Here is an 11,218-nt window from a genome sequence, read left to right as displayed (position 1 = left end):
TGCAGCTGGTTAAGGACAATCCTAAGATCCCATGGAAACACAGACTGATTTGAAATATATATCAGTAATTAGCACTTTATATAAACCCTAATCTATTCTTCTGTAGACGTGACGAGTTTACGTTCGGGTTTGCAATATATATATATATATATATATATATATATATATATATATATATATATATATATATATATATATATATATATATATATATATATATATATATATATATATATTTTAAATGATGTGACAGTCAAACTAAAACAAAACAAGGCCATTGGTGACCTTTTTCAAGTCTTGTGAACCACCTGAGGATCACATGTGTAAATTAGCCCTATAATTGTTTTTATATTATGTTGATCTTAAATATAAATAAATAAATAAATAAATAAATAAATAAATATATAAATAAATAAATAAATAAATTATTTAACAACTGAGATGATGTGGTAAGTAATAGTGAAGATAACAAGTCACTTTGTTATAGGAATGAGTGCGGGGAGCGGAGTAGTATCGATGCAGCGTTACCATACTGGACTGTCAGCTCACCGGTGATACCATGGAGGCTGGTAAGCTCACTATTACAACCATGGAGGCTGGTAAGCTCACTATTACAACCATGGAGGCTGGTAAGCTCACTATTACAACCATGGAGGCTGGTAAGCTCACTATTACAACCATGGAGGCTGGTAAGCTCACTATTACAACCATGGAGGCTGGTAAGCTCACTATTACAACCATGGTAGCTGGTAAGCTCACTATCACAACCATGGAGGCTGGTAAGCTCATTATTACAACCATGGTGGCTGGTAAGCTCACTATTACAACCATGGTGGCTGGTAAGCTCACTATTACAACCATGGAGGCTGGTAAGCTCACTATTACAACCATGGTGGCTGGAAAGCTCACTATTACAACCATGGAGGCTGGTAAGCTCACTATTACAACCATAAAGGCTGGTAAGCTCACTATTACAACCATGGAGGCTGGTAAGCTCACTATCACAACCATGGTGGCTGGTAAGCTCACTATCACAACCATGGTGTCTGGTAAGCTCACTATCACAACCATGGTGGCTGGTAAGCTCACTATCACAACCATGGTGGCTGGTAAGCTCACTATCACAACCATGGTAGCTGGTAAGCTCACTATCACAACCATGGTGGCTGGTAAGCTCACTATCACAACCATGGTGGCTGGTAAGCTCACTATCACAACCATGGTGGCTGGTAAGCTCACTATCACAACCATGGTGGCTGGTAAGCTCACTATCACAACCATGGTGGCTGGTAAGCTCACTATCACAACCATGGTGGAAACACAGCTCATCGCTGCTGCACCAGAATAATTATTTTTATTGCTTAATACTTAAATTTGTTGAGAATTCAGCTAACACGAATATTCCCTGGCTGGTGTCTCTACCCTGCTGAAGGCCGTGAAGCAGGGCACGCTAGTCTCCCTGCTCCTGCCTGCTGAAGGCCGTGAAGCAGGGCACGCTAGTCTCCCTGCTCCTGCCTGCTGAAGGCCGTGAAGCAGGATCCACTAGGTTCCCTGCTCGTGGATGTCAATTGTCTACTCGGAAGTCTTATCGCACGCCCTTCTGGGGACGGATCCACTTTCTCATGACGAAGTAGAAGACGGTGAGAACGTAGATAAGCAGCAGGATGGCACAGGTGACAGCCAGGGCGAGAACGGAGGTTCTTGTCGGGCAGGTCTCGAATAAGGTGACGGCAGCGCCCTCGAATGTGTAAGTGTCTGCAAGGAAATGAGATATTAATCAGTATTGTGAGGGTGGCCTACATATATGGGTACAGGCACACCAAACACAAACACCTAGATATACACACACACTAAGCAGGCCTAGTGCCTATATGACAAGAACTTATGACAGATGGTATCTAACACACAAACACATGCAACTGTCATGGTGTTTGGCCTAAACGAAGATAACGTGAGAAGAAGGTACAAAGGAAGAACAAGGCATTGAAGACCCAATGGAAAAATTGGGAGCAGCAAGAGAGACAAGTGAAATCTGTACGTTTTTTTATATGTAGAGGGAAGAACAAAGTCATCGCTAATTGTGTTTACGAAGTCAGAAACGAGAAACTATTAACGAGAAGGAAATCGAAATTGAGATCTCAAAACCTTGACACAGTATATATCAAAGGAGACTGGAAGGAAGAGGAACGAAGGGCGGGGGAGACATGATAAAGTAGAAGGAAGCAAAATAGAAAAAGAACCTAACAAAAATTATGGGGAACCAAGAGGAACCAGCGACCATGTGATAATAAGCTTTAAGTGACTGTTGGAAAGGGAACTCCAGAAATAAAGTGAAGAAGCAAGTAACAGAAAATAGAACTACAGAAGAGGAGACTATGACGATATGAGAAATATTCTGAGAAAAGTGGAATGGCAAAAGTAACTGAAGGTAAAACTGAAAAGGAAATGGAGGTAATAAAGTGCCAAGAGGCAAGGGAAAGATTAGTGCCGAATATGGAGAAAGGATGCAGGAAAACAGAGCCCACCATGGTTAAATAAATAATGCAGAGAGGCCAAGGGAAGGAGCAAGAGGACTTGGAAAAATATTGAGCAAACTGATCTGCAGAAAACTGAGAAGCAATCAAGAGAGCTATAAATAAATAGGCAAGAATGAGAAGGAAAGTTGAAGGACAGATTAAATATTTCACAGTAGCAAAGCCCAAAAACTGAACTTAAAGTTTCTCGATAGCAAAATAAAAATAGACTGTGATGGAGCAAGTGTTAAGGCAGAGGAAGGAAGAAGAGCCGCTGATGGCGAATGATAGAGAAATCATTACTGAAGAAAATTTATAGCCGCCAGAGGTCACTGCAGTCAGAACAGATCAATGGCTGCTGGAAAGTATGAACACTACAAAGGAACAAGTGATGAGGCTACTGTACAAGCTGGATGTGACACAAACGATGTAACACAAGCGATGGGACCAGACAACATAAACCCTTCGGGTGTTGAGCGAAGAAGCAAAACAACTTCGACCAAAAACACAAAGATATCCAACCATATTTTTTTTTCCAATCAGGCCAAAAATTAGTGATCTCGATCAATGGAATCTAGGGGGCAGGGCCAAGAGCCAAGTCTCAACTTCTGCGAACACAACTCGGTGAGTACACACACACACACAATTAGGTAAGTACACACACCTGTAATGTTGTATAAATAGGTATAATATAATACTAAGTTGTAAATATTATAATGACACCGACACACCGTGGAAAAGGACATCTGCGTATAAAATTCAGGACATTTATTAACGGAAACGTTTCGCCACGAGTGGCTTCATCAGTCCTAAATTTGGACTGGTGAAGCCACTGTTGGCAAAACGTTTCCTTTAATAAATGTCCTGAGCTGTACACAAGTATCATTTTCTATGTATTGGTGAGGCTTTATGATCAGGTGTAACAGAGTAGCGGGCTTTGGAAAAAGGGAATCACTGAAACTACAGTGATGAACCTAACTAGAGTGAAAGAGGCAGTGAAAAATATTGGCGAATTGTGACGTCCCTCAACCAGAACGACTCACTGTTCTTGTGGTAGTTCCTGTTGGCCTCTGGGACAGGGTCATTGCGGTACTGCGGACTCTGGTCATCTCCCAGGTCCAGCACCAAGATCTCCTGGCTGATGCTCATCTCGTCGTTTCCGGAGGAGGCTGTGAGCGCCTGCGCCGCCGCCAGCGCCTCCTCCTTCGTGGTCTCCTGTACTTGTCCCCACGCACGGTTGGCAGTGCTCACACCTCGACGTTTACGACCCCAGGAGAAGAGCTTCTCGCGACCCACCTGACACCGTGCCTGAAGGAGGACAGAACCTTGTACATACACTTCTGGCATAGTACACAGATTCTCAATACATTCACGGGGAAGCGCTAAATCATTAGGTGTCATAAAGAGCTTGAGGAACGGAAAGTAATCAAGTTTAATGCAAGGAAGGGAAGGATAGCATCAATACTAAGGTCACATAAACATAAGCATCCAGGCGCCACCTTCCTCGAGTGAAATTCTCTACAGAACGCCTAGAAGAAATATTTTTTTTAGCGCTCTTGTGGACTCGATTTAACGATGCTAAAATTTAACGTTATAGTGAGAGAGATATTTAAAAGTCAAACACTCTAGGTGTTATGATAAATGGGTTTGAAAACCAGGTATTATTGTATAGAGGGGAGGCCGGTATTGCAACTCAATTACCCTGAGTTAACAGTAAGTCAATATTAGCACCAACTGTATGCAAATTCATTACTCAGTATTGGTACTAACTCTACAAATATTATCAGTTGTGAAATGATACTTACAGCTCAGTATAACAATGGTTGAGGTGGAGGCCTGTCTCTCAGGGGAGACTACACGAGGTAATTGTCTGCCTGATACAATGTTCCCGATAATAAACAACGTTACATTCCTCGTACATCACAACACTGCAGACAGGAACTCGTCGGTACACAGGCTCACAGAACGTATCTGGCAACACACTACAAGAAGTACTTACCGGTTCGCAGGGTCCCAGGCAATATTTTACGTTACACTGGAAGATAACTCCGTAAGACTCGGTGAACCTGAAGGCCTCGTACACAGACTGTAGCGCTGGGCCGTCCTTGGTGAATTGTGGGAAGATAGATGGCTCCACTGGACACCTGGGAAAGAAGGGAGAGTTAGTCGTGTTACGAGATGGACGAGGAACAGAAAAAACTTGTTGCAGAAGACTTCGTCTGTATTAAGATACCATGGTGTTGCTGTGTCAGACAGACTGATGGTAAACAGTAGCGTCTCCTGCTGCTCCTTTGTTTAGCATGACTTCCATAAAATTAATATATTTGTTATCCTTTATATGAAGTATTTCGAAACTGCTCATTCTCAGGATTGTATTTCACATTGACTTTAATTCTACAGTATTTTGTATTGATTTTATAGGGTTTTAATATTGCATACTTAATGCAATGCAGTAGATTTGAAAAAAAAATCAATGAAAAACATCTTGAATATCTTCTATGCATACGAAAGCATAGAAGAAAACAGGCTAATGCTCGGTGCTCTGGGTAATAGTGATGTTGGAGCACATGTTGTAACACACATACGAACATTCTCAAGGATGAATATGTCATCCTTCAACACATACACAAACATTCAAAAGGATTCGGACGTCACTCTTCAAAAGACACAAGAATATAGTTAAAGACAGTGAAATGAGCCTTCAATAGATACGGTAGTGCATTAAGGATTATGTCATGCTTCAGATTATCCTGTAGGATGGGCTGTCATCCTTCACCAGCCACACAGGCCTCCTAAAGGAGAAGACTGTCATGAGTAGACGCCACTCAGGTGGAAGAAGACGCCACTCAGAACAACACTTACCCATCGTCATCAACAATCTGGAAGGTGGAGCGGGAGTCCTTGGCCATAGCAACACAGCTGCGAGCGAAGATCCCATACGGAGCTGTGGGAAAAAAAAGGTTGACTTCGACCACTAATATCCATTTCTCAAATGTCAGTGTATATTAGGCTGTTATTAGTAGCATGTGGCTGGAATACTGAAGAATTTATTTCCTCTTTATTTTGACTACTAAATTGCAGTAGCAAAATAACCGATAATGAATTAGATGCGTGCAACATCTGGGTATCTTAATTTTGTAGACGTTTCGCCCACCATTGGCTTTATCAAGAGTTGATAAATTAGACACATATGCAACATTTGGGTATCTTTATTGAGGAAACGCTTCTCCACACAGTGGCTTCATCAGTTCTGTACAGAGAAGAATGGTGAAGATCTGAAGGAGTTTGAGGTAATCAATCTTGAAAAGATTACAGCATATACGCGAAGAAGTGACCACCACTACGCGCATACATTGTATTCTTGTCTGATTTATCAACTTGTCGGTTCTCTGAGCCAGGCGACGTAGGATCTCAACAGGTGATGTTAAAACTTTGAACGTGTCAGGGTTGTAGATCTAGATATTAGTTAAGCTTAGACGTTAACAAGGTTAACTAGATATTAATTAAGTTTAGAAGTTAACTAGATTAACTAGATATTAATTAAGCTTAGAAGTTAATTAGGTTAACTAGACATTAAGCTTAGAAGTTAATTAGGTTAACTAGACATTAAGCTTAGAAGTTAATTAGGTTAACTAGACATTAACCTTAGACGTTAACTAGGTTCAGATGATAATTAAATCTAGACGTTAAAAGAATGTTGCAAATTTTTCACGTTTATACAGTAGAAAAAAAAAACTAGAAAAATAGAAGCGTTTAACTTAGAAAATATTAAAGTTTGCCTTAAAGTCTTGGGCGCCTCTCACTTCAAAGGGCATGGGATCATGACATTAATGCAGGGCTCTTGATTAAAGGAAATGACCTAATAATAATAATAATAATAGGTGGTTTTAACTTACTTGATTCAGGAATCTCGATTCTGAAGGTGAGAGTATCACCGATGCGGACGGTCTCGACCTCCCTGAGAGCAGCATCCAGGATGCGGATCCTTGGTGGAGGAGCCTCTGGGGCAGAGGTGATGGGAATCATGTCTGGATCCCTGGCAGGAGAAACACAGTTACACCACTGTAATGATGTTGGTAGAATTACCGATAATATGTTTGGTAAAAAGGACACAAGTGCGACTAATGTGACATTTTATCGTGGCAACGTTTCGCTCTCCAGGAGCTTTGTCAAGCCGTAACGACTTGATAACCTTCACCAGAGGCTCCAGGCTGCAAACTGAGAAGATCTAGTCTATGAGATGACTGTCAACTAGGTGACCCTCAACAAGGTGACTGTCAATGGGGTGACTGTCAATGGGGTGACTGTCAATGGGGTGATTGTCATTGGGATGATTGTCAGTGGGGTGACTGTCAGTGAGGTAATTAACAGCGAGGTCTGTTCTACCTACTTAAGTGGGTGTGACTTGGACCTGCCTATAATATACCAGTAGGCCTCCAAAAGTGCTCTTTCTTATATTACTGATTCGTTGTGATGAATGGTTTGAAAAACCGACAAGTTGAAGATTGAGACACTTATGCAGCATATGGGAATCTTTATTCAGGAAACGTTTCGCCACACAGTGGCTTCATCAGTCCAATACAAAGAGGAAGGCGTAAGGAGAGGAGGAGAATGAGGTAATCAGTCCCTCAGCCTGGAGTCGATGTGTTCAGTCCATCAATCTTGTAGAATGTACAGCATAGGGCCGTAGACGTGGCTTATATACTGTAGTGAGGTGACGTGAAGCAGATGGAGGCGGGGTCATAGTGGTACCATCCACTAGTCGAAGTAGGTCTCATAAGTGTCTCAATCTTCATCATTACTGATTCGTACATAAGTACTAATCGATGTCAGTATATAATGTGTGATGCGATTCTCTCACTCGAGCCTCGTTCATCATACTGAACAATATTCACAACTAAACATTTATTCCACGAACCACTACTTGACCTTTCGATCTTTCCTGAACCATTATCAGGACTTCAAAAGATTCATGTCCAATTTAAGGGTTATGAATTGTTCCAGCTATTGTATTGTGATTCGTATTCTTGCGTCAGTACATCAAACGAGAAAATATATGTATTATCATTGTGGTAAGCACATACGTACAAGAACATACCCACACATACACACAGGTCATGCAGACAAACATATATATATATATATATATATATATATATATATATATATATATATATATATATATATATATATATATATATATAAACACTAAACATCTACATCAAAGAGCGCCAAAATTTACTGGAAACAAACGGAATAGTGAGTAAATTGATTCTTAATGGTACAAAGCAGGTTTTGTCAGAAGTGTCTACAGTGAGTGCTGTTGATCTGCTGATCAAGGCTTCTGGCAGTGCGGAGGATAGGCCACAATCCTGTGCATAGTGGAGGGAAGGAGGGAGGGAAGGAGGGAGGAAAGGAGGGAGGGAAGGGAGGGTGAAGGAAGAAGTGCAGTTAGGGATACATATATACATGTATATATGCTTAACAATTCGCAAACAGGCGAAATTATTTGTATTGTCTCTACGTCCACAGCAGGACTCGAACCTGCAAACTCTGTATCAGAGTCCACGGAGCCTCTGTGGTAAAGTACCGTGGACTTTGATACAGAGTTTGCAGGTTCGAGTCCTACTGTAGACGTAGAGATAATGTTTATATATATATATATATATATATATATATATATATATATATATATATGTATATATATATATATGTATATATATATATGTATATATATATATGTCGTGCCGAATAGGCAGAACTTGCCATCTTGGCTTAAATAGCAAGGCTCATCTTGCCATATAAGACAAGTGAAAATTTGTGTATGCAATAATTTCGCCAAAATCATTCTGAACCTAACGAAAAAAATATATTTCACTGTGTTTGTTTAGTATTAAATTATTGTAAACAAATCTAAAATATATTTAGTTGGGTTAGGCTTAAATAAATTGCGCTTGTTATAATAAGGTTAGGTAAGTTTTCTAAGTTCCTTTTGGTGCAAAATTATAAATTTTTATATCAACATTAATTAAAAAAATATATCTTTAAACGTATAAGAGAAAATTTTAGAAAGGACTTAATTTTAAATGAGTTCTTGCTAACTGACCAGTTTTACATATTCGGCACGACATATATATATATATATATATATATATATATATATATATATATATATATATATATATATATATATATATATATATATATATATATATATATATATATATCTTTTCCCACTAACATCTTTTGCTGTTATACTGGACGGGGGACCTTGTTGCGAGGTTAGTTGAAAGACGATTGTATGGTTTGTGCTCTTGTCTAATCTGACAGTTGTGCTAAAGCTGCCAGTCAGTTCTGGAGGCTTTATCCTGGTTGAGGTGCACCGGGTGGGGAGGTTGTTTCCAGGGAACAACAGTACTACCTGTCACGGCCTTCATGCCAGTGAGGGGGCTTCTTGATCAAAGGTTGTTTTGGTCAATATAAATAAAGCAATATCTTCGTGTTAGCTCCAGGTTCGGTTTTTGCCCTAAGATCCTATCTCGATGCAACGACCAACTTGGCTGGGCACTCTTGATCACGGTAGTATCTGGAGGATCTACATGTATGTAGGATTTTTTAGCTTGCTTCATTTCCTTCTGTAAGTCTGTGCTTTTTAAGGCTCCTCTAATTGTTTTGGTCACAGCCTTAATCACTCCAGATTTGAGTCGTGTGTACGAGGGATGTCAAGATTTTACAACACGTGCAAAGACAGAACAAGAGACTGAATGTCGTGGTTGCCGTGGAGAAGAGGGTGTGGGAGAGCCTTCCAGGCGAGCCTCGAGGCCAGACACAGGCTTCCAGGCGAGCATCGAGGTCAGACACAGGCTTCCAGGCGAGCCTCGAGGTCAGACATAGGCTTCCAGGCGAGCCTCGAGGCCAGACACAGGCTTCCAGGCGAGCCTCGAGGTCAGACATAGGCTTCCAGGCGAGCCTCGAGGTCAGACACAGGCTTCCAAGCGAGCCTCAAGGCCAAACATAGGCTTCCAGGCGAGCCTCGAGGTCAGACACAGGCTTCCAGGCGAGCCTCGAGGCCAGACATAGGCTTCCAGGCGAGCCTCGAGGTCAGACACAGGCTTCCAGGCGAGCCTCGAGGCCAGACATAGGCTTCCAGGCGATCCTCGAGGTCAGACACAGGCTTCCAGGCGAGCCTCGAGGTCAGACACAGGCTTCCAGGCGAGCCTCGATGTCAGACACAGGCTTCCAGGCGAGCCTCGAGGTCAGACACAGGGAAGGAAAGGAAAGGTTGAAAGATTCTTAAGGAGAATCGACCTGTTAACAAATCTTTCATCATTGATCTATGAACTCTGTGGCCAAGTCACAGCTTGCACATCCCTCGTCACCAGCCAGCACACCATAAATGACCCAACAAATTACTCATGAAAAGAGAATATTCTCTCGGTTACGTTTCATTCTAGCTGGTAATTGTTAACTCTTGTCAAACGAAAACTGCTACAAATAACTTATGTCGTTTGCCGACAGTCGTTGCTAAAGAGAAGCTGAAAAAAAGTTATCTTTATTGCAAATGCTCGATATTTTAAACCATAAAGTTGATCCATTCTGAAATTATATGTAACGTAATTCCACAACATGTTTTATTAAAACACACATTAAGGGTATATTATACGCATTTTTAGACAATTTCCGTATACGGTGTTGTGGATGTCATTGTTAGGAAGATAATAGACTATGTTAAAAATTATATTTTGATAGCCTGTCAGATGGCATGATAAATAGATCTCGTCATGCAGTAAGACTAAGAAGAGTGTGCGCTTACGATCAAGATTTTGTGACAGGCAATTTGAAAATTCAACACATTCATTGATACAACACATTCACTATAATACGGGTCTACAGTCCAAGTTTGGAAGTGTGTGTCGCCAGGCTACAGGGTCGTGCCTACGAGTCAGTGAAGAGGATCCTCGTCTATGGACCACTGTAGAGGATCCTCGTCTACTGGATCAGTGCCTACAGAGACGAGCAGGAATCTACCCAAAAGTCATATAGTATCTAGAGAACTGGAAAGAGCTAGAGTTAGTGTGCTCGGGGCCACCCTGAAGCCAGCAACCGTCTACCGTGATTCACAACACCTGTCAGCCACTCCTTACCGGATAATCAGAGTGTTGGATAAGGGGTCGTGCTCGCTTGAACTGCTGTAAAATGTATATCATAATTAAATAACATCTGCAGCAAGAAACGTCTGTCGTGTTACAAATGTAATTAAAATGTTCTCTCTTTTTTTAAGGACCTACAAGGATTTCACATGTATTTTCTATAGGCATTTATGCAGCAGGATGATGGCGAAGAGGAATTTATATTTAGAGACTGTTATTAGTAGTCTATTGGTGGACCTGATGGAAATGTGGGAGTATTTTGGGTTAAGATATCAGTGCCATAAGCACAATAAGAGCAAGCATGTGCAGCAGTTAGTTAGACTGAGATGCTGAACAGCAAGCAGAGGAGTGAGGTCGAGACTTCGACGTACCTGATGGGCAGCATGCCGAAGGTAATGTTCTTGGAGGTCATGTCGTAGGTACAGCGGATCTTGTAGATTTTGTCCGTCTTGGTCATGACGATGGAATGATGCTGGATGACCACTGTGTTAGTGTACACTCCGTTCTGAAACACAACACAATGGTAAAATAAGTCGCCCTAGGGAGAGAAGGGTG

General features: G+C 41.2%; 1 protein-coding gene across 2 annotated transcripts in view; it reads right to left on the bottom strand.

The window, feature by feature from the left end:
- Positions 1 to 252: 252 nt before the first annotated feature.
- The window catches only part of tyn (trynity), a 216,269-nt gene continuing 205,303 nt past the window's right edge, over positions 253 to 11,218 (bottom strand). For both annotated transcript variants that reach the window (XM_070095104.1, XM_070095103.1), the window contains exons 12-17: positions 11,035 to 11,168; positions 6,410 to 6,549; positions 5,376 to 5,457; positions 4,513 to 4,657; positions 3,557 to 3,821; positions 253 to 1,755 (exon numbers count right to left, since the gene is read on the bottom strand). In XM_070095104.1, coding sequence (XP_069951205.1) covers positions 1,586 to 1,755; positions 3,557 to 3,821; positions 4,513 to 4,657; positions 5,376 to 5,457; positions 6,410 to 6,549; positions 11,035 to 11,168 — 936 coding nt within the window. In that variant the 3' untranslated portion in view covers positions 253 to 1,585. The remainder of the gene's footprint in view (positions 1,756 to 3,556; positions 3,822 to 4,512; positions 4,658 to 5,375; positions 5,458 to 6,409; positions 6,550 to 11,034; positions 11,169 to 11,218) is intronic.

This window comes from Cherax quadricarinatus, chromosome 49 (assembly GCF_038502225.1).
Source record: "Cherax quadricarinatus isolate ZL_2023a chromosome 49, ASM3850222v1, whole genome shotgun sequence".
Lineage (NCBI taxonomy): Eukaryota > Metazoa > Arthropoda > Malacostraca > Decapoda > Parastacidae > Cherax > Cherax quadricarinatus.
The sequence above is the reverse complement of the archived record's forward strand: the minus strand, read 5'-3'. Positions and strand labels throughout refer to the sequence as shown.